Source organism: Rhinoraja longicauda, chromosome 17 (genome assembly GCF_053455715.1).
Source record: "Rhinoraja longicauda isolate Sanriku21f chromosome 17, sRhiLon1.1, whole genome shotgun sequence".
Classification (NCBI taxonomy): domain Eukaryota; kingdom Metazoa; phylum Chordata; class Chondrichthyes; order Rajiformes; family Arhynchobatidae; genus Rhinoraja; species Rhinoraja longicauda.
The window spans coordinates 38251870-38279503 of NC_135969.1; the positions used below are offsets into that span (position 1 = coordinate 38251870).

A 27634-nucleotide genomic window follows, 5' to 3' on the forward strand; every position below is an offset into this window, starting at 1 on the left:
GAATAAGTTTGCTAACAGGAGTAAGTTTGTTGGGCATTGAATAAGTTTAAGAGCAGCAGTTTGTTGGGCATTGAATAAGTTTGCTAACAGGAGTAAGTTTGTTGGGCATTGAATAAGTTTGCTAACAGGAGTAAGTTTGTTGGGCATTGAATAAGTTTAATAGCAGCAGCAGTTTGATGAACATTGTGTGAGTTTGCTAACAGGTGCAGTAACAGGTTGTTGGGCATCGAGGAGGGGAGGTCGTGGTGGATGTGAGAGAGCTGGAGAAGGAGGGGCAGGCCCTGGCCCTAGCCTCAGCCTCCGCCTCACTCCCTCCCCTCCGCTCCACTCCACTCCCGCCCTCACGTCCCGGCAGCATGGCGGCCTCCCTCAGCCTGCAGGCAGCGAGAAGGCTCGGCACACCGGCGGGACGCGCCGCTCGCCAGGTTGGTTGGTTGGTTGGTGGGGCGGGGCCGGGCCGGGTAGGGGGGAGGGGAGGGGAGGGAGAGTGCGGGGACTCCGGGCCTAGTCTCGGCCCGCAGTAGGCCCCGGTCAGAGGGGGAGGCCCGGGGCCCCGGTCAGAGGGGGAGGCCCGGCACGGCACGGCACGGCACGGCACGGCACGGTCCGGCCGCTGAAGCTGCGAGGTTTGGTTGACCGACCGACCGACCTACCTCAGCGGGCCGCTCCTCCTCGCCCTCTCCTGGTGCCGGGCAGCGGGAGGCGGGGTCACTGAAGTGGCGGGGACGCCGCCTGGTTCACAGCCACGGAGATGGAGTGAAGGTGGTACAGAGTGGAGTGAAGGTGGCACAGAGTGAAGGTGGTACAGAGTGGAGTGAAGGTGGTACAGAGTGGAGTGAAGGTGGTACAGAGTGAAGGTGGTACAGAGTGAAGGTGGTACAGAGTGAAGGTGGTACAGAGTGAAGGTGGTACAGAGTGAAGGTGGTACAGAGTGAAGGTGGTACAGAGTGGAGTGAAGGTGGTACAGAGTGGAGTGAAGGTGGTACAGAGTGAAGGTGGTACAGAGTGAAGGTGGTACAGAGTGGAGTGAAGGTGGTACAGAGTGAAGGTGGTACAGAGTGGAGTGAAGGTGGTACAGAGTGGAGTGAAGGTGGTACAGAGTGAAGGTGGTACAGAGTGGAGTGAAGGTGGTACAGAGTGAAGGTGGTACAGAGTGAAGGTGGTACAGAGTGAAGGTGGTACAGAGTGAAGGTGGTACAGAGTGAAGGTGGTACAGAGTGAAGGTGGTACAGAGTGAAGGTGGTACAGAGTGTAGTGAAGGTGGTACACGGTGAAGGTGGCACAGAGTGGAGTGAAGGTGGTACAGAGTGAAGGTGGCACAGAGTGGAGTGAAGGTGGTACAGAGTGGAGTGAAGGTGGTACAGAGTGGAGTGAAGGTGGTACAGAGTATAGTGAAGGTGGCACAGTGTACAGTGTAGGCGGCACAGTGTACAGTGTAGGCAGCACTGCATATTAAAGTTGGTACAGAGTGGAGTGAAGGTGGTACAGAGTATAGTGTAGACAGTACAGTGCATATTAAAGTTGGTAGTGTGAAGTAAAGTTGGTACAGAGTATAGTGAAGATGGTACAAAGTGGAGTGAAGGATGGTACAGTGTATAGTGTAGGCAGTACACTATATATTAAAGTTGGTACCGAGTATAGTGAAGGTGGTACAGAGTATAGTAAAGGTAATGGTGTATTAAAAGTAGCACGGTGTATATTAAAGTTGGAGCAGTGTATAGTAAAAGTGGCACAGTGTAGTGTCGGCAGCACTGCATATTGAAGTTGGCACAGAGTACAGTGAAGGTGACAGTGTTTAAAAGTAACACAGTGCAGTAAAGTTGGAGTAGTGCATAGTAAAGGTGGCACAGTGTAGTGTAGGCAGCACAGTGTATGTTGAAGTTGGTATAGAGTATAGTGTAGGTGGCACGGTGTACTAAAAGTAGCACAATGTATAGTAAAGTTGGCACAGTGTATAGTAAAGGTAGCGCAGTGTAGGCGCCACAGTGTATAGTAAAGGTAGCACAGTGTAGGTGCCACAGTGTATAGTAAAGTTGGTTCAGAGTGGAGTGAAGGTAACGGTGTATTAAAAGTAGCACTGCGTATCGTAAAGTTAGTTCAATATAGTCCAGTGTGTAGTGCAGACAGGACATTGCATATCAAACTTGGTTGATAAACTTGGTGAAGGTAACACGGTGTATTAAAGTCTGAAGAAGGGTCTCGACCCGAAACGTCACCCATCCCTTCTCTCCAGAGATGCTGCCTGTCCCACTGAGTTACTCCAGTTTTTTGTGTCTATCTTTGGTGTATTAAAAGTAGCACGGTGTATAATAAAGTTGGTGGTGTATAGTAAAGATAGTACAGTGTATATTAAACTTAGACCAGTGTATAGTAAAGTTGGAGTAATGTTCAGTGTAGGTGCCACATTGTATAGTAAAGTTGGTACAGTGTATAGTAAATATAGTACAGTGTACATTAAAGGTAACACAGTGTAGGTGCCACATTGCATAGTAAAGTTGGTACAGTGGATAGTGAAGGTAGTACAGTGTATAGTAAACAGACCAGTGTATAGTAAAGTTGGAGCAATGTTAAGTGAAGCAGGTACAGTATGTAGTGTAGGTGCCACAGCGTATAGTAAATTTGGAGCAGTGTATAGTAAAGGCTGAGTTACTCCAGCATTTTGTGTCTTCCTTCGATTTAAACCAGCATCTGCAGTTCTTTCCTACAGTATAAAGTAAGTTGGAACAGGGCATTTTAAAGTTGGTACGATGTAGAGTGAAGGTAGCATTGTGTAAAGTTGGAGCAGTGTAGAGTAAAGGTACCGCAATATACAATAAGTTGGAACTGGCCATTTTAAAGGTGGTACAGCGTATAGTGAAAGTAGCACAGTTTATATTAAAGGTAGTAGAGTGAAGGTAGTACAATGTAGAGTGATGATAGTACTGTGTATAGTGTAAGTGTCACAGTGTGAAATAAAGTTGGCACAGAGTATGGTAGTGGCACACTGTATGGTGAAGGCATCACAGTGTATATTAAAGGTAGCATAGTGTATGGTAACATTGGAACAATATAGTGTAGGTGCCACAGTGTATAGTAAAGTTGGTACAGAGTCTTGTAAAGGTAGCAGGGTGTAGAGTGAAGTTGGTATAATAAATGTGGCACTGTGTACAGTAATTTGGAACAGTGCATGTTAAAAGTGACGCAGTATATAGTGCAAGTGGCACAGTGTATAGTAAAGGTAGTGGTTTGTAGTGAAGGTAGTACAGTTTACAGTAAAGTTGGAGCAGTGTACAGTAAAAGTAGCACAAAGTGAAGGTAGCACCTTGCAGAGTGAAGGTACCACAATGTATAGTGAAGATGACAGTATACAGCAAAGGTAGCAGTTTGTATTATAGGCAGCACAGTGTATCGTAAAGTTGGAGCAATATATAGCGAAGGTAGTACAGTGCAGGTGTTATTAATCGTTCATAAGGTGAGATGAGTTGCTTACATCAGAACCACAAATTGTAACAGTACAGCAGAGACCAAGTGGTTCATGAACCCAATGAATGTTTCACTGGTTTAACTATAGGCTGGCACGACTAAACTTTGGGCACCCACCAAATATTCTCTCGCCTCAGTCTGCAACATCCCAGCGCTGGTATTCAACATCCCTGCTTTGATGTGGCTTGTCACACACCACTGACTTTAAATATTTTAGGAAGCTGCATGCATCAAGGCTGGTAATCCTTATGCTTTATGCTTTATGGTTAACTGTGTTGTCATTTGTGAGCAGTGCACCAAGGCACATTCCTTGTATATGCACATACTTGGCCAATAAACTTATTCATTCATTCATTCATTCATCTTACTTCATTTGGGAAGATTCTGTGCATGTTGATGAAGTGCAGAGGACCTATGCAGATGCTGCATTATTCAGGATACACCAGCTTTAGCCACGAGTTATGTGTGTATGCGTATGTGTGTGCGTATATATATATATGTGTGTATACTTGTGAGTATGTTTATATATTCGCACTGATTTTTTTTTGCCTCCCTCGTTTATCATATGTATTATGTTTACATATTCTGTTGTGCTGCAGCAAGTAAGGATTTCATTGTTCTGTCTGGGACATATGACAATAAAACACTCTTGACTCTTGAGTCACCCATTGCACCGGCACTGCCCCTGTACCTTCAGCACACTAGCACAGCCTTTTGTTGTCAGAAGAATTGTTTGAAGATCAGACTCTCAAATCTGGCACAATCTAGTCTACTAGGCAGCAGTGATTCCTGCCTTTTGGTATGGTCCTGAGGCTTGGACTACTTACATCAGACATCTCAACGCACTGGAGAAATACCGCCCAAGGTGCCTCTGCATAATCCTCTGGATCCGTTGGCAGGATAAGTAAATCTATGCTTAAAAAATGAACACAAGTAATTCTGCGGGTCAGGCAGTGTCTGGAGAACATGGATGGGTGACGTTTTGGGTCGGGACGCTTCTTCAGACTGGAGGGAAACATTGACGGTGAATTCATTGTAGGCTTTAGTGCGCCAGCACAGCCTTAGACTGTCTGAGGAAGGGTCCCGACCAGAAAGGGTCTGAAGAAGGGTGGCGACCCAGAACATCACCTATCCATGTTCTCCAGAGATGCTGCTGGACTCGCTGTATTCACGGGCCGCCGTGAGGTGAGGGAGGAGGAGGGGTGGGAATAATCGAGGACCCGGCGTGGGGGGACTGCCGTGAGGAAGGGGGAAGAACAATGGACAATGGGGAGGTAGGGGGTGAGGAGGAAGGACAATGGACAATGGGGAGGTAGGGGGGGTGAGGAGGAAGAACAAATGGGGAGGTAGGGGGTGAGGGGGAAGAACAATGGACAATGGGGAGGTAAGGGGGTGAGGAGAAAGAACAATGGACAATGGGGAGGTAGAGGGGTGAGGAGGAAGAACAATGGACAATGGGGAGGTAAGGGGGTGAGGAGGATGGACAACGGGGAGCCCGGTGTCGGGGGACCGCCGTGACGGGGGGAGGGGAAGAGCAATGGAGGACCCGACGTGGGGGGGACCGCTGTAAGGGAGGGGGGAGAACAAAGGAGGAGCCGCTGTACTTTGTGACTTTGTCAGCACCATATGTGGCCGCTATTTGTGCACCTTGCATATGTAAGGAAAGAATTTAATGTGCCTTGTCACATGTGACAATAAAGTAATCCATTCCATTCCATTACTTTGCGTCTTTTATTGTAAACCAGCATCTGCAGTTTCTTGAGTCTGAACCTATGTTAACATTCTCTCGTGCTAATGCCCCCTTTATTGAGGCTCGAGTCACATTCTGTTGGCTTTGTTGCATGAAGCTGTGTTCTTCACGTGCCCATCTTCAGACTCCCAAACCAAACATTCTGTAACAAGCTCTGTCACAGCAAGGGATTACCATTGGACAGGGGGAAAGTTTAAAGAATGTTTTCAAAGCCTCGTTAGAAAGTGTGGCATCTGAGAATCCCTGCGGGTAGTGGAGAGAGAGCATTTGGACTGGCTGTGAGAGTCTGCGGACACTGGTCTAGATCACATTGAAGCCCATCGTGAATGGAGGCGGGAGTACATCATCTTCAAAGCTGCCCACCTGACTTCCCCACAGAGCACCTGCTGCCCGACCGACGGCAGAGTTCATCACAAAGTACTGCATTGTACATCATTGGTTTCATGAGCCAGCTCTGAATCAGTCCCGGAGTGGAAACAGGTATTCATCAACTGCCGAAAGCGCTGAAGGGAAGAATCGTCCATTTGTGGAAACCTTATCATCCATTGAAATGCTTAGGATCGCTGATAACCCGAAATTAATTAATTTTTTCAAGAACTGTTGGCACTATAACAACATTTAAAAGACATTTGGACAGGCACATGGATAGGAAAGGTTTAGAGGGATAAAGGGCCAAACCCAGGCAGGTGGGACTAGCTAGCATAGATGCAGCATTTGGGTCGGCATGAGGCACTTTAGACCGAATGACCTTTTTCCGTGTTGTGTGACTCTATGACTTATACAGGAGGTACGGGGATAGTGTGTGGAATCATTTAGCCCCCACAACAGTAAGTGAAATTGAGATCTATTGGGAGGTAGTGTCAGTCCATTTTGGCGTGTAACAATGGTGCATCTCATATATATCTCGTACTCTAGACCTGGTATGAAGATGGTGAAGGGAATGAATATTTTGGTGGAGCATGGAGGACCACTCAAGCACTTTGTCCTGGGTGGTGTTACTCTCTGTAATATCTTGTGAACTTGGGCAGAACAGGTGCCAAACCTGTTATAATTACATTAAATGGGAGGAGAAAAAAACTGAGGATGCTGGTCTAAATTGAGTGGTGACCATTCCAAATAGGATGCTTTCTACAGTACAACTGTAGATTTTGGTAAGAGTTGTAGACATGCCAAATTTCCTTAATCTTCTGAGGAAGTAGAGGCACTGGTGTATTTTTTTTGGTTGTAGCATCAATGTGGTTGCACTAGGACAAATTGTCAATGATGTTTACACCAGGAACCTGAAATTCTCGGCCATCTCCACATCAGCACCACTGATCCTGACCATGGCGTCAACTCCACCCTGTTTCCTGAAGTCAATGACTAGCTCTTTCCTTTGGCTGACATCAAGGGAGAGGGTTGTTGTCTTGACACCATATTACCTTCTTTAGTCAGAGGGTGGTGAATCTATGGAATTCTTTGCCACGGAAGGCTGTAGAGACTGTCAATGGATATTTGTAAGGCTGAGATAGATTCTTGATTAGTACAAGTGTCAGATGTTATGGGGAGAAGGCAGGAGAATGGGGTTAGGAGGGAGAAATAGATCAGCTATAATTGAATGGCCGAGTAGACTTGATGGGCCGAAAGGCCCAATCCTACTATTCCTTATGATCTTATGACCAAGCTCTCTCTGTCTCCATCCTTTACTCTGTCTCATAATTGTTCTAGATTCGGCCGATGTTATGCCATCTGTGCACTTGGTTTTGAGAGATACCAGATTTGTTCTGAGTCCCTCCCATTTAAGGTAGACACAAAATGCTTGAGTAACTCAGCGGGTCAGGCAGCATCTCGGGAGAGAAGGAATGGGTGACGTTTCGGTTCTTCAGAAGGGTCTCGACCCGAAACGTCACTCATTCCTTCTCTCCCGAGATGCTGCCTGACCCGCTGAGTTACTCCTGCATTTTGTGCCTACCTTTGATTTAGACCAGTATCTGCAGGTTTTTTTTCCCCTCCCATTTAATGTAATTGTAATCCTGGACAACACAATGCAGGGTGTCCTTGATGTGAAGATGGGGCCTTCTCACCCTGACTGAGAAAGCAAAACCAGGATAAAACCTTGGCTTTTCTTTGGACCCCAACAATAATATTAGCAGACCTGAAGCAAGAAATCATTGTCATCAATCATATTTTCCTGCCGAGTTGCTTTGTGCTACAAGATGATCATATCAAGATTTACAACGAGAATTATCTTGCTGCTTGTTTCATCTTGGATTGGTTTGGATTCCTGTGCTTTTTCTTTTTCAATTTTGAACAATGGAATGTCACAATGGATTGCTGATAACATAAAATGGAGAGTGAAAATCAAAGATACTAGAGGAACAAGTTGGACCACTTGAAATCGCCTGTACTGAAGTGTAGTACGCAAAGGAGCGTAACGTCCGCCATTTTTATAGGCAAAACCCACCTCTCGCAGTGTAATCAGTGTGTTGGGGGAACAGTATGTGTGATGATACCATTAAAATGCAGAATATATCGCATCTATCAATTCACAGATTTTTTACATTTTTTTAAAAAATGTTTCTGCACGTTTCTGCCTACTAAAATGGTGCCATGATATACTACACTTTTGAGGGTCGAGTGGTCTGTCTTGTTCCTCTAGTATCTTTGGTGAAAACACTTATTGGGAGATACGGGCTATTGGATGGAAAAACCTTTCAAACTTTTGTTCCACCACATTTGGAGTATTCCTTGCGTTTCCTGTCTCCATACTTCAGACCCGACATGTAGGGTCCATTGAGAATGAAGGGGACCCAGCGTTGGGGGGGGCGCTAAGAACTAAGGGGGACCTAGCATGGTGGGGCTGCCGAGAACTAAGGGACCCGTCATTGGGGACAAGGAAGGAATGAGTACTTTTTGTAACTTTGTTGGTGCCTTTGGGGCGACTCTTTTAGACAATAGGTGCAGAAGTAGGCCATTCGGCCCTTCGAGCCAGCACCGCCATTCAATGTGATCATGGCTGATCATTCTCAATCAGTACCCCGTTCCTGCCTTCTCCCCATACCCCCTGACTCCGCTATCCTTAAGAGCTCTATATAGCTCTCTCTTGAATGCATTCAGAGAATTGGCCTCCACTGCCTTCTGAGGCAGAGAATTCCACAGATTCACAACTCTCTGACTGAAAAAGTTTTTCCTCATCTCCGTTCTAAATGGCCTACCCTTTATTCTTAAACTGTGGCCCCTTGTTCTGGACTCCCTCAACATTGGGAACATGTTTCCTGCCTCTAACGTGTCCAACCCCTTAATAATCTTTTATGTACAGTACTTTGTATGGTAAAACAAAGAATTTCATTGTACCTCGGTGCAAGTGACAACAAAGTAGCAGCATCATCAGGAAGGATCTGGAGTCCTTGGGGAGGCTACAGATGTGGGGGTTCAGCCAGATGTTGCAGAGATTCAAGAGTATTAGCTCTCGGGAGACATTGGGTGAACTGTGGAAAAAGACACAACGTGCTGGAGTAACTCAGCGAGTCAGGCAGCATCTCTGGAGAACACGGATAGGTGACATTTCAGGTTGGGACCCAGGGATGATGCCTGGCCCGCTGAGTGACTCCAGCACCTTGTAGTCTTTTTTTGTAAACCAGCATCTGCAATTCCTTCTTTCTCCATTGGACAAACGTGATTTTTTTTTTCTGCAGTGTTGTGGACGAGGGATCATCCGGCAGAAGTTTATAAAATTATGAAGAACATAGATAGGGTAGATCTCCCTACCAGAGATAGGTTATTTCCCCCCCTCCCCCTTCCCAGTTCTCCCACTGTCTTCCTGTCTCCACCTATATCCTTTCTTTGTCCCGCCCCCCTGACATCAGTCTGAAGAAGGGTCTCGACCCGAAACGTCACCCATTCCCTCTCTCCTAGATGTTGCCTGACCCGCAGAGTGACTCCAGCATTTTGTGATACCTTCGATTTGTACCAGCATCTGCAGCTATTTTCCTACACTAGATAGGGTAGATTATCAGAGTCCTTCTTCCCAGGGCAAACCTATAAAATGTTAACTGGTATGGTTCTTGGGTGAGAGGGGCAAAGTTTAAAGGAGATGCACAAAGCAAGTTTTTTACACTGAGAGCGGTAGGTGCTTGAAACCCACTACTAGAGTGGTGGTGGAAGCAGACTCGACCGAACGGTGATGAGGCATTTAGACAGGCACATAAACGTGCAGGGAATTGACAGACATCATTTTTCAGGCAGGTAGGATTAATTTAATTTGGCATCATGGTCAGCACAGACATCGTGGACTGAAGGGCATTAGTTTAGTTTAGAGATACAGTGTGGGAACAGCCCCACCGAGTCCGTGCTGACCAACGATCACCCCATACACTAGTTCTATCCCTCACAATAGGGACAATTTACAGATCAATTAACCTACAACCCGAAGTTATTTATTCACAAAATGCTGGAGTAACTCAGCAGGTCAGGCAGCATCTCGGGAGAGAAGGAATGGGAGACGTTTCGGGCCGAGACCCTTCTTCAGACTACAACCTACAACCCTGCACATCTTTACAATGTGGGAGGAAACCGGGGAAAACCCATGTGGTCACAGGGAGAACGTACAAACTCTGTACAGACAACACCCAGAGTCAGGATCGAACCCGGGTCCCTGGCGCTGTCAGGCAGCAACTCTACCGCTGTGCCACCGTGCCATCCCGATATGCTCCTGTGCTCCACTGTTCTGTGTTTTGCATCCTTAAAAAATATCAGGTTTTATGCTTTTTCACTCATTTAGGCAATAAGTTCTGATCCCCACCTTTGTTTGAGTGATAAACAAATTCAACGACTTTCAATTATGCCTTCAACCAATTATCCAAACTTCTCATAATTATTGACCTGTCAGCAAACAGAAGTTGTGCCTGTCATAATTTCTGCATCTCAACTAATTCTCCCCTGAGCTATCCTGATAGTTTGATTATGTAAAATAGTTTTAAAAGCAATTCAATATTTTGTTGAAAATTGAAGAGAGGTTTGAGAAATAAATGCATAAAGAAGGTTCTCCCAGGCAGTGAAAAGACATTCAAAAGAATACATTTGATTTAATATTTTTGCCTAATAAGGCTGCTGCAGCCTCAAGCAAATGATACTTGTTGTGCATGGTAATGTTATTTGCAGAGTAAAATTGCCAAATTCACTGAAACTAATGTGAAAACCTCTGTAAATTGCCGTGGATATCTTTTTGTGGTAAAGGTTCCTTATAAATACATGTTGTTGTTAGAAGATTGGCATTGAGTTATTTACCTCTGGCAAACTCAGTAGTCTAGTCCGAAGATAGACACAAAAACCTGGAGTAACTCAGCGGGTCAGACAGCATCTCTTAAGGAAAGGAATGGGTAACGTTTCTGGTCGAGACCCTAATTCAGACTGAAGAAGATTCTCGACCCGAAACGTCACCTATTCCTTTTCCTCCAGAGATGCTGCCTGTGCCGCTGAGTTACTCCAGCTTTTTGTGTCTATCCGGTTTAAACCAGCATCTGCAGTTCCTTCCTGCATATTCAGGAGTCTACTCATTGAGTTAGCTCAATCTCAATACTCCAGGGTATTGTTCATAATTAAACCGTCAATCAGACTCATTGATCTGCCCTGCTGGGACAGGTGTCTCTGGAATTAAGAATTCCTTTCTTGTCTTCATGTAAACCTGCAGTATGGTATCGGATTGAGAGTCATAGAGACATGCAGCACGAAAACAAGTTCCTCAGCCCAATCTATCCATGCAGCTAGTTCCAAATACCCCCCCCCACCTTCCCATTACCTTTCCTGAACACATACCTGTTCTAAGAAAATAACTGCAGATGCTGGTACAAATCGAAGGTATTTATTCACAAAATGCAGGAGTAACTCAGCAGGTCAGGCAGAATCTCAGGAGAGAAGGAATGGGCGACGTTTCAGGTCGAGACCCTTCTTCAGACTGATGTCAGGGGGGCGGGACAAAGGAAGGATATATGTGGAAACAGGAAGATAGAGTGAGATCTGGGAAGGGGGAAGGGAAGAGAGGGACAGAGGAACTATCTAAAGTTGGAGAAGTCAATGTTCATACCACTGGGCTGCAAACTGCCCAAGCGAAATATGAGGTACTGTTCCTCCAATTTCCGGTGGGCCTCACTATGGCACTGGAGGAGGCCCATGACAGAAAGGTCAGATTGGGAATGGGAGGGGGAGTTGAAGTGCTCAGCCACCGGGAGATCAGATTGGTTAACGCCGACCGAGCGCAGGTGTTGAGCGAAGCGATCGGTTAACGCGGACCGAGCGCAGTTCCTGTTCTAATGTCTTTTAAAAGTTATTATTGTGTACGCTTCAACTACTTCCTCTAGCAGCTCGTTCCATATATCCACTATCCTCTGTGGGGGGAAAAGTTGCCCCTCGGGTTCCTATTAAATCTTTCCGCTTTCGCCATAGATCTTTGTCCTTTGGTTCTTGATTCCCACACCCTGTGAATAAGACTCTGTGCATTCACCCTATCCATTCCCCTCCAGATTTTATATAAAATCTGATCGGAGTTGCTTTAAATAAGGAACAGAAAGTTTACTACCTCTGTAGTTTAGTGTAGTTTAGAGATACAGCAAGCGGCGGTGTCTTCACCCGCCCCGGATCGCGGGGCTTGGGTCGGCCCGTCGTGGACCTTTCACCGTCCGGCACGGCCTGGAACGTGGCCACTCCAACAGACCGACCACGGGAGAAGACGGTAGGGGAAGAGAAAAGACATTCTGGCCTTCCATCACAGTGAGGAGGTGACTGGAGGAGACTCACTGTGATGGATGTTTATTTTTGTTTGATTGTGTGTGTTATTGCTTATTTTTATTGCTCTTGTTGTTGGACTGTGGGTAATCTTTCATTTCACTGCACATTTATGTGTATGTGACAAATAAACTTGACTTGAGTCCTCACCGGCCAGCGATCCCCGCACATTTACATTATGCTACACCCACTAGGGACAATTTACACTTATATCAAGCCAATTAACCTACAAACCTGTACGTCTTTGGAGTTTGGGAGGAAACCAAAAATCTCGGAGAAAACCCACGTGGTCATGGGGAGAACGTACAAACTCCATACAGACAGCACCCGTAGTCGGGATCGAACCCGGGTTTCTGGTGCTGCAAGCTCTCTAAGGCTGCAACTCTACCGCTATGCCACCATGCCACCCTTTACATTAAAATCCAATCGTTTCTGTCTGTGTATGTGGAGTCTTTGAACTTTGCCATTCTGAACCCACGCTGAAATGCCTCGTACCTGGATAACTACAATGTTTTCTTTCTAAGAAGGTGTGCAAACTTTCTGTTTCTTTAGTCAGAGGCTGGTGAATCTGTGGAATTCTTTGCCACAGAAAGCTGTGGAGGCCAAGTCAGTGGATATTTTTAAGAAAGAGACAGATTCTTGATTAGTACGGGTGTCAGAGGTTATGGAGAGAAGGCAGGGGAATGGGGTTAACCCTTATATTCTAGCTTTGAGGTTTGTAAGCATGGCAATTGATTTTTTTATGTGTCAACCTTTTTATGGCGGGACTGTTGTATGTTGAAAGACTGGAGCGGCTAGGCTTGTATACACTGGAATTTAGAAGAATGAGAAGGGATCTTATGGAAACATATAAGATTATTAAGGGGTTGGACACGTTAGAGGCAGGAAACATGTTCCCAATGTTGGGGGAGTCCAGAACCAGGGGCCACAGTTTAAGAATAAGGGGTAGGCCATTTAGAACGGAGATGAGGAAAAACTTTTTCAGTCAGAGAGTTGTAAATCTGTGGAATTCACTGCCTCAGAAGGCAGTGGAGGCCAAGTCTCTGAATGCATTCAAGAGAGAGCTAGATAAGCTCTTAAGGATAGCGGAGTCAGGGGGTATAGGGAGAAGGCAGGAACGGGGTACTAATTGAGAATGATCAGCCATGATCACATTGAATGGTGGTGCTGGCTCGAAGGGCCGAATAGCCTACTCCTGCATCTATTGTCTATTGTCAACCATTTAGCTGGCAAAAAGCCAATCATGTCTTTGTTGTGACATAAAAACATTTATAAGTTCATAACTCATAGGAGCAGAATTAGGCCATTCGACCCATGGAGTCTACTCTCCCTTTTAATCATGGCCAATCTATCTCCCTCTCAACCCCATTCTCCTGCCTTCTCCCCATAACCTCTGACACTCGTACTAATCAAGAATCTATCAATCTTAGCTTTAAGAAAACCCAAACACTTGGCCCCCACTTCCGTCTGTGGCAATGAATTCCACAGATTCACCACCACATGGATTGTCTTTCCGCTGGCTGGTTAGCACGCAACAAAAGCTTTTCACGTGACAATAAACTGAACTGTCACACTTAAGATGTCTTTTTTCATGGATGAGTGGGCGCCAATATTTACATGAGAAAAGCTCTTAACTTTGTTTACATCTATACATTGATGAGCAGGTGTAATAGTGCGAAATAAAAACCCTGGAAATGGCTTTGTAATTCTACTGCAATTAATGTGGGGAAAACATAACCGGTGAGTAAATTATTCTTAAATGATTTAAACCTATCTGCAATGGATGTGTTTAAACAACAAAGAAAATTAATCTTATAAAAACAGCAGCCTGGAAAGTACAGAATATGGTTAAATCTGATTCATCAGCTTCTCTTTTGAATCTGATGTAGCACACAATAAATAGCTAATTTGAATATTAGCCAAATTTCAGATGTATTTGGTCACATCGATTGAGCATTAGATGCTGAAAATTGTCTTGAGAAAATGCTTATTGTCAAAATAAGTGCCAGGCTAATGGTGCCTGATATGCTCATAAATGGGCCCAACAAGTGGGTGAGAGCTGAATGCCTTATTAAATCTGGAGATCCAAAAGTTGCTCTGTTCAGTTCTGTCACACCCCTGTTTACTTCACGATCATTGCATCTTGGCCCTGGGCGCTCTGCTTTCATTGAGGATGGCATATTTCCCCATTAATTCCACATGAAGCTCGCCATAACATTTTATGTTTTGTCATTACACGTATATGCTGGGTTTGCATTATTGCCAATCAACCTGCCGAAAAGTTTTTTTTTCTTCTCTCTCTCTCTCTCTTGTGTTCTCTCTCTCCCTCCTCCCTCCTGCAATCACCATCCCTCGATGGGCATATTGCCAGAGAGAAATCACCAGCTCGGAGAAAGCCGTGTGGCAAAGCAAATACAGGAGCAAACTTCAGACTTTACTTCAGAGATACAGCACAAAACAGGCCCTACACCCACCTTGTCTGTGCCAAACGGCGATCACCCCGTACACCAGCGCCGTCCGATGCACCAGGGGCTATTTACAATTTTTACCAAAGCCAATGAACCTACAAACCTACACGTCTTTTGAGTGTGGGAGAGAACTGGAGCACCCGGAGAAAACCCACGGGATCACAGGGAGAACATTACAAACTCCGGCCAGACAGTGTCCATCGTCAGGATTGAACTGGGGTCGTTGGCGCTGTTGGACAACGACTCTACTGCTACACCACGATGTGGCCCACAAACCTAAGCAAAGATGAGGGGGGGATCTCATTGAAACCTACCAAATAATGTAAGGCCTGGATAGAGTGCATGTGGAGATTATATTTCCAGTGGTGCAAGAGCCTAGGACCAGAGGGCACAGTCACAGAATAAAAGGGCGTACTTCCAGAATGGAGATGAGAAGGAATTTCTTTAGTGGCGAATCTGTGGAAATCTGTGGAGGCCAAGTCATTGGAGATTTTCAAAGCATAGATTGATAGGTTCTTGAATAGTAAGGGCATCATGAAGGCAGGAGATAGGGGTTGAAAAAGAAAATTTGATCAGTCATGATGGGTTTTCTCCGAGATCTTCGGTTTCCTCCCACACTCCAAAGACGTACAGGTATGTAGGTTAATTGGCTGGGTAAATGTAAAAATTGTCCCTAGTGGGTGTAGGATAGTGTTAATGTACGGGGATCGCTGGGCGGCACGGACTTGGTGGGCCGAAAAGGCCTGTTTCCGGCTGTATGTGTATGATGATATGATATGATATGATCAAATGGCAGAGCAAACTCAAAGTAAAATGGAAATATTAGGACTGTCAAGCAATTATAACAATAAATGACACTAATCTTATAATTGAAATTATAATTTGTTAATTTTGGTTTCAATCATGTATTTGAATGATACATTTGTTCTGATGAACCTTTCAAGTGCTTGTTGAGGTATACTTGATAAAAAGAACAGAACTCTTTTAAATGTGTGCTGTAATGCTGTGAATTCTCAGTAAATGAAGGATTGAGTGGGAAAGGTATGTACTTTGATAACAACCGTGATAAAGGTATACAGCAGATATACCTCAGCATGGCTTTCTGAACTGAACTCCCATCTTTAATCCTGAACATCCTGCCATTTCGTGCCAGTTGATTAATTTTTGTTTTATTCGCTTGACAAGCTCAGTAATTGACTTGTTTTAAACTATGTTTTTGCAGAGAACCATCGCGAAAATGTTCTACCGTTGCATTGTTTTTCAGCTCACGCTTTTTATTTCCCATATTGCCACTTTGACAATGATTTCTGTAGATTAGCAGTTTGGTTGTGAGCCAGATGTCTTTTGCTAATGGCACTCCGAGGTGCATCACACACTTCTTCTGTCAGCTATGCTATAATTCGGAGGAGTTTTGTGATGCGCACTGAAGACGAATACGTGGTAATTATGTCTCTGAATACTTTGCAGTGTAGATGGGTGCCATTTGGCCCATAAAATCTATGCTAGCTCTCAGAGCTGTCCCATCAGTTTCATTGAGATGAGGAGGAATGTCTTTCGTCGGAGGGTGGTGAATCTGCGGAATTCATTGCCACAGAAGTCTGTGGAGGCCAAGTCAACGGATATTTTTAAGGCAGAGATAGATAGATTCTTGATTAGTACGGGTGTCAGAGGTTATGGGGAGAAGGCAGGAGAACGGGAGATTAAGAGGGAGAGATAGATCAGCCATGATTGAATGGCGGAGTCGACTTTATGGGCCGATGGCCTAGTTCTATCATTTATGAATTTATGATTTTCCCCACTCATTTCCATGTAACTTTCTCTCCCTTTTCACAGCCAGCAACTTGCCCCAATTCCCACGCATATCAGTCTATACCAGAGACTATTTATAACTGCCAGTTAACTTACTAGAATATTGAGACGGAATGCTGGAGTAACTCAGCGGGTCAGTCAGCATCCCTGACTCTCATCCTGAAGAAGGGTCTCAGCCCGAAACGTTGCCTATTCCTTTTCTCCAGAGATGCTGCCTGACCTGCTGAGTTACTCCAGCATTTTGTGTCTATCATTGGTATCATTGGACTGCAGCATCTGCAGTCCCTTCCAACACACTTGTTAACTTACTAGTATATCTTTGGGATGTGGGAGAAGCTTGGGTGAACATGCAAATTCCACACAGACAGCAACGGAGGTCAGGATTGGTGCTGTGAATGAACTGCACCATGCCTGGAACACACTGCCAGAGATGGCTTAGTATAGTTTAGAGATACAGGGCTGAAACAGGCCCTTCGGCCCACCGAGTCCACAATGACCAGCGATCCCCGCACATTAACACTATCCTACACTAGGAACAATTTTTACATTTATTCCATATACATGTACGTCTTTGGAGTGTGGGAGGAAACCAAAGTTCTCACAGAAAACCCACAGTCATAAGTGATAGGAGTAAAATTAGGCCATTCGGCCCATCAAGTCTACTCCGCCATTCAATCATGGTTGATCTATCTCTCTCTCCTAACCCCATTCTCCTGCCTTCTTCCCATAACCTCTGACACCTGTACTAATCAAGAAGCTATCTATCTCTGACTTAAAAATATCCACTGACTTGGCCTCCACAGCCTTCTGTGGCAAAGAATTCCACAGATTCACCACCCTCTGACGAAAGGGGTTACGGGGAGAACGTACAAACTCCGTGCAGACAGCACCCGTAGCCAGGATGGAACCCGGGTCTCTGGCGCTGTAAGGCGGCAACTCTACCGCTGTGCCACCGTGCCGCCTCGATGGTGGTGGTGGAGACATAAAAGATAGTGGCATTTACGAGGCTTTCGGATAGGCATACGGATATGCATGGAATGGAGGTATATGGGTGACGTGCAGGCTTGACGAGATCTGATTTAATTTGGAATCATGTTCGACATGAACATTGTGGGCCGAATGGCCCTTTCCTAGGTTTCACTGCTCTGTGTTCTATGTGCACCACTATGCTTCCCACCAATTCAAAAGACTGATGTGATAAATTTGAAATATTCGTGGTGAAGGATTGTAAAGATAGATGAGATGAAAGTGGCAAAATGATCAGCAGAAATATTTTATTCATTGTAAGAACCAGGTATTACTAAAGTATTTTTGCTTGCAGACGGTAGATTTACGCAGCACTATTACCGGTGGGTTCAACAGATGCCAGCTAACATCCAGCATTCATCAAAATGATTATTCCTCATGAACCTTGACAATGGCAATCATGAAAACCTTGAGAAGGAGATCACAAATGAACAGGAGCACCCATTAAGCCCTTTGAGCCTTCTCTACCCTGCAAAATGATCATGACTGATTTATCATGTATCCTGCTCCCATGTTCATTCTGTATCCCTTGATCCCTATGGCTTTAAGAATCACATTTACCTCCTTGTGTCAGAGAGCTTGGAAAAAGGCCCTCTGGCACAGCTTGCAGATGCCGACCGAGATGCCCTGTCTACACTTGCCCTGCGTTTGGCTCATATCTTTCTAAACACCCAAATTTAAGATTGTGGTTTTAGAGGCACAATAGACAATAGGTGCAGGAGTAGGCCATTCGGCCCTTCGAGCCAGCAGCACCATTCAATGTGATCATGGCTGATCATTCTCAATCAGTACCCCGTTCCTGCCTTCTCCCCATACCCCCTGACTCCGCTATCCATCAGAGCTCTATCTAGCTCTCGTGGAAACAGAACTGTCGACCCGCCAAGTCCGCGCTGACCAACAATCACCTGTGCAAAAGTTCTATCCTGAGCACTAGGGACAATTTACAGAAGCCAATTAACTTACAAACCTGCACGTCTGGTTTCAATCCTGACCACTGGTGTCTATATGGACAGTGAACGTTCTCCCCATGACCGAGGAGGTTCTCCCCGGATACTCCGGTTTCCTCCCACACTCCAAAGACGTACAGGTTTGTAGGTTAATTGGCTGGGCAAATGTAAAAATTGTCCCTAGTGGGTGCAGGATAGTGTTAATGTGCGGGGATCGCTGGGCGGCGCGGACCCGGTGGGCCGAAGGGCCTGTTTCTGCGCTGTATCTCTATATCTAAAAAACATTGGTCAATCCTCATTCTTCACAAGTTCACGTTATAGGAGTAGAATTAGGCCTTTCTGCCCATCGAGTCTACCCTGCCATTCAATCATGGCTGACCTCTGCCTCCTAATCCTAATTGACAAGGGAGAGTCAGTGGATGTGGTGTACCTCGACTTTCAGAAAGCCTTCGACAAGGTCCCACATAGGAGATTAGTGGGCAAAATTAGGGCACATGGTATTGGGGGTAGGGTACTGACATGGATAGAAAATTGGTTGACAGACAGAAAGCAAAGAGTGGGGATAAATGGGTCCCTTTCGGAATCACAGGCAGTGACCAGTGGGGTACCGCAAGGTTTGGTGCTGGGACCCCAGCTATTTACGATATACATTAATGACTTAGACAAAGGGATTAAAAGTACCATTAGCAAATTTGCAGATGATACTAAGTTGGGGGGTAGTGTGAATTGTGAGGAAGATTCAATAAGGCTGCAGGGTGGCTTGGACAGGTTGTGTGAGTGGGCGGATACATGGCAGATGCAGTTTAATGTAGATAAGTGTGAGGTTATTCACTTTGGAAGTAAGAATAGAAAGGCAGATTATTATCTGAATGGTGTCAAGTTAGGAGGAGGGGGAGTTCAACGAGATCTGGGTGTCCTAGTGCATCAGTCAATGAAAGGAAGCATGCAGGTACAGCAGGCAGTGAAGAAAGCCAATGGAATGTTGGCCTTCGTAACAAGAGGAGTTGAGTATAGGAGCAAAGAGGTCCTTCTACAGTTGTACCGGGCCCTGGTGAGACCGCACCTGGAGTACTGTGTGCAGTTTTGGTCTCCAAATTTGAGGAAGGATATTCTTGCTATGGAGGGCGTGCAGCGTAGGTTCACAAGGTTAATTCCCGGAATGGCGGGGCTGTCGTATGTTGAAAGGCTGGAGCGATTGGGCTTGTATACACTGGAATTTAGAAGGATGAGGGGGGATCTTATTGAAACATATAAGATAATTAGGGGATTGGACACATTAGAGGCAGATAACATGTTCCCAATGTTGGGGGAGTCCAGAACAAGGGGCCACAGTTTAAGAATAAGGGGTAGGCCATTTAGAACGGAGATGAGGAAGAACTTTTTCAGTCAGAGGGTGGTGAAGGTGTGGAATTCTCTGCCTCAGAAGGCAATGGAGGCCAGTTCGTTGGATGCTTTCAAGAGAGAGCTGGATAGAGCTCTTAAGGATAGCGGAGTGAGGGTATGGGGAGAAGGCAGGAACGGGGTACTGATTGACAGTGATCAGCCATGATCGCATTGAATGGCGGTGCTGGCTCGAAGGGCTGAATGGCCTACTCCTGTCTATTGTCTATTTTCCTGCCTTCTCCCCATAACCCTTGACACCCCCTGTTCTAATCAAGAATTTGTCTATCTCTGCCTTAAAAAGATCCACTAACGGCCTCCGCAGCCCTCTGTGGCATTGAGGTCCACAGATTAACTACCTCATTGCTGTTCATATGTTCTAGGAGCAGAAGTAGGCTTTTCATCCCATCAAGTCGACTCTGCCATTCAATCATAGCTGATCTATCTTTCCCTTTGAACCCCACTCTCCTGCCTTTGGCCAATAACCCCTGACACCCTTGCTAATCAATAATCAGTCAATCTCCACTTTACAAATCTCTATTGATGGCCTCCACAGGCGTCTGTGGCAATGGATTCCACAGATTCACCACCTTCTGCCTAAATCAATTCCTTCTTATCTCCTTTCTGAAGGTAGGCCCTTTTATTGTGAGGCTGTGGCCTCTGGTGCTCTGCTTCAATTTTACAAAGGCTGGTCAGTGCTACAGAAAGTCTGATGCTGTTTTGATGTCCTAGGAAGGCACTCTCATCTTGATTCTAAAATTCAGCTCAGGTTTTGATCCATGGATCTGTAATGATGTCTTGTTCTGCGTGATCCTGTGGAGCCCAAGTGGAGTATCTCGGGCAGATTATCAGCGAAAATTTACTCCTTTGGAACACTGCCTGATCCTGCCAACTCTTTACGGAAGATTGACACTGGACTGGTTTGGCAGTAATTGGATAGATTCAATCTGTTCTGCGTTTTTTTTTTGTTGCAGATTTAAGCTTCTCTAGCACTTTGGTAGCTATCACCCTCAGCAAATTTAGCTGTCTCTGGATCCTGTGCCAGTAATCTTATCAAACTCTACGTGTTTGTTAGATTTCATGAGCTCTCGTATCGTTTAGTCTAGAGATACAGCATAGAAAGAGGTCCTTCCACCCACTGAGTTCATACCGACAATCGGTCACCCATTCACGCTCTTTCCATGTTATCTCACTGTCTCGTCCACTCCCTGCACACTAGGGGCAATTTACAGAGGCCAGTTAACCTACAAACCTGCACGTCCTTGGGTCGTGGAAGGAATCCGGAGCACCCGGAGGGAACGCACGTGGTCACGGAGAATGTGCAAACTCCACACAGCCTGCACCTGCGGTCTGGATTGAACCTGGGTCTCTGGCGCTGCTAGACAGCTGGTCTACCAGCTACGCCACCGTGCCACATTGCTGTGGACACAAAACGCCTGGACTAGACTTTCTTCTCTCAAGAGCATTAATGAGCTAAGTGAGTTTGTATGACCCACGCGGTCACAAGGAGAATGTGCAAATTCCGCGCAGACAACACCAGAGGTCAGGATCAAACCCGGGTCTCTGTCACTGTGAGGCAGCAGCTCTACCAACTGTGCCTCTGTACCATCCGAATGGTTCTTGTTCTTGCAATTTGTCGATTTTTTTTCTGCCACAGAGAGGACGGACAAACCCCGCACAGACAGCATCCACAGTCAGGATCGAACCCGGGTCTCGGCCATTATAAGGCATCAACTCTGCCACTACGCCACTGTGCCGCCCTAAGTCACAGAGTTTTCATGTTAACAGTACATAAATGGGCCCTTCAGCCCATTGCATCCAAGCTGATCTATTTGCTCATCGATACCAATCCCATTCCCGTGCATTAGGATCATATTGGTTTATGCTTTAAATATCTGTGCCTGTCTAAATCCCTCTTAAATGTAGTAATTGTATATGTTTTCACCACAACCTCTGACAGCGAGTTCTAGATATCAACCTCTCGTTTGAAATCAAACTTATCTTGCTATATCTCATGTTGTGCCTTCTAGTTTTTTCCATTTACCTCTTGATCCCCATTCACTAACTGACTCTTTCTAGAAGCCCTTTAATTCTTGGAAGTAAAAAAAAATAACTGCACATGCTGCAAATCTGAAATAAAAATAGAAAATCCTGGAAATATGCACCAAGTCATGCAACATCAACAGAAAGAGAAATGGATTTAATGCTTGAGGTCTGAAACCCTTTGACAGAAAGGTCCGACAAGCTTTCGACCTGAAGCAGTAATGTGGCACAGTGGCGCAGCAGTAATGTTGCTGTCTCACGGTGTCAGAGACCCTGGTTTGATCCTGACTGCGGGTGCTGTCGGTACGGAGACTGTACCTTCTCCCTGTGACTGCGTGGGTTTTCCCCGGGTACTCTGGTTTCCTCCCACACTCCAAAGATGTGCAGGTTTGCAGGTTAAATTGGGTTCTGTAAATTGTAAATTATCTCTAGTGTGTAGGGTAGTGTTAGTGTATGAGGATCGCTGGTTGGTGCGGAATCGGTGGGCCGAAGGGCCTGGTTCCATGCCTGTACCTCTAAACAAAATTAAACTGAACTAAACGCTGCTTCATTTTCCACAGAAGCTGCTTGCCCTGCTGAATGTTACCAGCATTTTCTGTTTTTAAGCCCCTTAACACTTGCCTATAAGTTGGGCCAATGGGTCTGTTTCCATGCTCTAAGACTTTATGACCTGCCATTGAGTCATAAGGTCACACACGCCCTTCAGCCCTACTCATCCCTGCCGACCAAGATGTCCCACCCGCGTAGCCATGCATCTCCTGACTTACGAGTGCATCTCGGCAATGCTTTTGACAGTCATAATACCTTTTCTTTCCACTCTGTCTCTCTGAGTTGCTCCAGCACTCTGTGAAACGTGGCGGCACGGTGGCGCAGCGATAGAGTTGCAGCGCCGGAGACCCGGGTTCGATCCTGACTACGGGCGCCATCTGTACGGAGTTTGTACGTTCTCCCCGTGACCTGCGTGGGTTTTTTCCGAGATCTTAGGTCTCCTCCCACACTCCAAAGACGTGCAGGTTTGTACGTTAATTGGCTGGGCAAATGTAGAAATTGTCCTTAGTGGGTGTAGGATAGCGTTAGTGTGCGGGGATCGCTGGGCGGAGCGGACCCGGTGGGCCGAAGGGCCTGTTTCTGCGCTGTATCTCTAAATCTAAAAAAATCTAAAATCTAAATCTTCTTTGTATTTTGTCTTTTAAATGTTTTTTTTGAATATTGTGTTGTATGTGAAACCATCTGCAACAAACTGCTTTCTCGCGTTAAACAATTTTACAGATTGAGCAAAGCACTGGAGTCCTGGAAAAAAACAAGTGTCACGGCATAATGATGGCAGTACTCCATGTTCATTGAATACCGCTTCGTGAAATGGAGATTCTTGAGTGCAGATGCCGGAATCTTGAGCAAAACACAAAAGTCCTGGAGGAACTCAGCGGGTCAGGCAGCATCTGGGGAGGGAACGGACGTGCAACCCCTTTCTTCAGCCCTGGCCTGCAGAAGGGTCCATCCCAAAACGCCACCTATCCGTTCCCTCCCCAGATGCTGCCTGACCTGCCGCCGGCACAAACATCATTATGCCGTTACACTTTTTTTTTAGCAAATTATACCATTATTAGCGATGGTTACTAAATTAGAAATTGGAATGAAGCGTAGCAAATTATTCTGTTCCTTTAGGAACGAATACATGGAATTAAAGTTAGATAATCTTTCTTTTTAGCCAATTTCCTTGGTTAAAATTGAAGGTTATAAATATTTAAAATGTTCTGTTGCCAGTTGAGTCTCTGTAATTATGCTGCACTAATAATACAGCTTTCATGACATTTATTTCCATGAGAAACTTTTGAGCATTGGTGAAAACTGGGCCGACATTTGATCGTGCTTTAAGGGACTGCCATTCATTAATGTGGAGACATGTCATGGGTATGTGAAAATGAGTCACACTTGAGGCGACATATTTGAAAGATCGGCCATTGATCTAAACTTACTGGGTAAAAGGCGCAACAGTGGAGCTACTGCCTTCCAGCACCAGAGATCCGGGTTCGATCCTGTGCTTGTCTGTACAGAGTACACACACTGAAATTTTTTTTTCCTCTCGTTCATTATATTGTTTGCAGTGTACTATGTTTACATATTCTGTTATGCTGCTGCAAGTCAGAATTTCTTTGATTTGTCTGGAACATATAACAATAAAACACTCTAGACTCTTGTATGTGCGTTCTCCCACGACCTACGTGGGTTTTCTCCAAAATCTTCGGTTTCCTCCCACACTCCAAAGACGTGCAGGTTTGTATGTTCATTGGCTTGGTAAATTGTCCCTAGCGAGTGTAGGATAGCGTTGGTGTGCGGGAATCGCTGATCGGTGTGGACCCGGTGGGCCGAAGTGCCTGTTTCCGAGCTGTATCTCTAAACTCAAACGGTCCTGATTAATAATAATAATAATAATAATAAACATTTATTTTATATTGCGATTTTCCAAGTGCTCAAAGACGCTTTATAAAAACAGTCATAACATAAAAACAAACAGACAAACTATCCTGACGGAGAAGCGGCGAACAAATAGCGCCAGCGTCCTCTCACGTCAGGGTCCGGCAGTAGACAATAAAAACACAAGACACACAATTACAATTTTAACACAAACAGCCATCACAGTGATTGCTCCAGGCACACCCTCACTGTGATGGAAGGCAAAGAAAAGTCTTATCTCCTCCTCATCCTTCTCCCGTGGTGCCACGAGGTGATCGAGGCTCCTGACTTTTGAAGCCCCCACCGGGATTAAGTAGGAAAGCAGGGAAATGTGGAGTGCTTCCCTTCCCTTCCATTCCCTCCCTCCCATTAAATCTGTCTACACTTAGAATTAGAATTAGAATTACCTTTATTGTCATCCAAAAAAACCAAGTCTTTTGGACGAGATTTCGTCACCCACAGTCCAACAGTAAGAGCAATAAAATAAGCAATTACACACACAACCACAAACCAACATTAAAAAAAAGAAAAAAAAAGAAACATCCATCACAGTGAGTCACCTCCTCACTGTGATGGAAGGCCAGAATGTCTTTTCTCTTCCCCTGCCGTCTTCTCCCGCGGTCAGGCTGTTGAAGTTGCCACGTTCCAGGCCGCGCCGGACGGTGAAAGGTCCGCAGCGGATCTTAAGGATAGCGGAGTCAGGGGGTATGGGGAGAAGGCAGAAACGGGGTACTGATTGATCACATTGAATGGCGGTGCTGGCTCGAAGGGCCGAATGGCCTCCTCCTGCACCTATTGTCTATTGTCTATTGACCCAAGCCCCACGATCTCGGCAAGGCCGCCAGCAGAGAGAGGGAATGCAAGGGTACATTTCAAGTAAGCCTTGCATTCCCTCTCTCTCTCTCTCTCTGTCCCTTCTCCACCTTAGTTCTGCTACTAGTTTCACTACCACCCAGCTTAGTTTCTCTGTATCTGCTCGTCATCACCTTTTCCACAGACCATTGTGGGCTCTACCTTACCTTGATCATCATTGCAGGCTTTGATTTGTTCTTTTCATACCTTTCATTCATTTTTTCTTTAAACCTTTTCACACCTCTAGGTTTCCCTGTCCCCTGACTCTCAATCAGAAGAAGGGGCTCGATGCGAAACGTCACCTACTCCTTTTCTCCAAAGATGCCACCTGACCCGCAGAGTTACTCGAAGATAGACACAAAAAGCTGGAGTAACTCAGCGGGACAGACAGCATCTCTGGAGAGAAGTAATGGGTGACTGTGGGTTGAGACCAGAGTTACTCCAGCATTTTGCGTCTCTCTTCAATGTAAACCAGCATCTGCAGTGCCATCCTACACGCTAATAATGAAGACTACAGTGTATGATTACTGACTACATAAATGCAGTTCTCTTTTCTATAACCACTGTGCCTTGCACCTTTCTTTTCCTGTTTAGACCCTTGATAAAGCTTATAGACAATGCATTTCTTTCAAATTGTTTTCCACATAAACTCAGCACCTCAGGCAGCTTCTATAGAGAACATGGATAGGTGACCTTTCAGGATGGGACTCTTCTTCAGTCTGCGTATAAGATTATTAAGGGGTTGGACACGTTAGCGTCAGGAAACATGTTCCCAATGTTGGGGGAGTCCAGAACAAGGGGCCACAGTTTAAGTATAAGGGGTAGGCCATTTAGAACTGAGATGAGGAAAAACCTTTTCAGTCAGAGAGTTGTGAATCTGTGGAATTCTCTGCCTCAGAAGGCAGTGGAGGCCAATTCTCTGAATGCATTCAAGAGAGAGCTGGATAGAGCTCTTAAAGATAGCGCAGTCAGGGGGTATGGGGAGAAGGCAGGAACGGGGAACTAATTGAGAATGATCAGCCATGATAACATTGAATGGCGGTGCTGGCTCGAAGGGCCGAATGGCCTCCTCCTGCACCTATCGTCTATTGTCTATTGAAGAAGGGTCCCAACCCGTATAATCACCTATCCATGTTCTGCAGAGATGCTGCCGGACCTGCTGAGTTACTCCAGCATTTTGTGTGTTTTTTCTTGTACACCAGCATCTGCAGTTCCTCGTCTCTCTGTCTTTTACATCGCCTTTTGAGAAGCTGGACTGAATTACAGGGACAAATTGTTTATTTCCAGACAAATACACCTTCATGGTGGCCGACAGTCCTCACAAGTAGTGAATGGATTTAAAAATGTCTGTGGTGTTTTGATATGTTAGCAGGCTTTCTGCAGGCCGATGTTGTGATCTGATGAATCCCATCAGTGATTCTTAGCATCCCAAGTGTCATAACATCCCAAGAAAGGGACAAGGCGGCACTGATTTTCCCATTTCCCTTTGACATGTTAGTTATGTTAGATTCTTGCCAATGCTGTTCTGAAAACCTGCATCAGGAATTATAGACCATTACCCTGAGTATAAGAAAATAACTGCAGATGCTGATACAAATCGAAGGTATTTATTCACAAAAATGCTGGAGCAACTCAGCAGGTCGGGCAGCATCTCAGGAGAGAAGGAATGGGTGACGTTTCGGGGACCCGAGTCTGAAAAAGGGTCTCGACCCAAAACGTCACCCATTCCTTCTCTCCTGAGATGCTGCCTGACGTACCATTACCCTGAGGTGATTGTCACGCTAACTTTCCCTGTATGAAATGTCGGATACCAAATCTTCGATCTTCCTACTCCATAATAAAACAAAACACAAGTTCACTTTTATCCACAGTTGAGTCACTTTATTAATTCAGAATCAGACTGTCAATTACTTGTTTGTATGTCTCAGTGGAGTGAGATAATCCTTCTTATCCACAACTTTTCACATGTATTCCAGGAGTTTGCAATGTATCAAATGATGGCAGAAGATTGCTTGGAATTTTAATGCCAGAATTATTTTTTTTAAACAGTGGGCGTAATGACAAAGTTAACATTGCATATTATCCAGAGTCCAGAAAAAGCCCTGAGGAGGCTGTTATTTTGCAAAAGAAATCATCGAGCAGATTTGTATTTGTTTTTAGCAAGTTGTTTGGACGTACAAGTAGAAACTTATCTGCATTTTACAAAACATCAAAAATCCTTGTTTTGTTTTGCAAATCGTGTGCAAGTGTTGGATTAATGGTACTGTTGGTAACTTCAAGAGTCCAGAGTATTTTACTGTCATATGTCCCGAAGTGGAACAATGAAAACAAATGAAATTCGTACTTGCAGCAGCACAAAAGATATGTAAACGTAAAAAGCTGGAGTAATTCGGCAGGGCTGGTAGTATCTCTGGAGGGACGGAAGGGGTGACATTTCGGGTTGAGACCCTTCTTCGGACCAGCATTTGCAGTTCCTTCCTACATAGATAACATAGTACTCTGTAAAGAACCAAAAATGTTCAGTATAGATAGGTATATATATATTCATATCCACAGAGCTTTTTACCCAGAGTAGGTGAATCAATGACCAGAGGGCATAGGCTTAAGGTGAAGGGGAAACGATTTAATGGGAATCTGAGGGGTAACTTTTTCACGCAAAGGGTGGAGGGTGTATGGAACGAGCT

General features: G+C 45.3%; 1 protein-coding gene across 1 annotated transcript in view; it reads left to right on the forward strand.

Annotated features, from left to right (window-relative positions):
• The first annotated feature begins 304 nt into the window (after positions 1-304).
• The window catches only part of suclg2 (succinate-CoA ligase GDP-forming subunit beta), a 271539-nt gene continuing 244209 nt past the window's right edge, over positions 305-27634 (forward strand). Inside the window, exon 1 of the mRNA XM_078414531.1 lies at positions 305-425. Coding sequence (XP_078270657.1) covers positions 357-425 — 69 coding nt within the window. The 5' untranslated portion in view covers positions 305-356. The remainder of the gene's footprint in view (positions 426-27634) is intronic.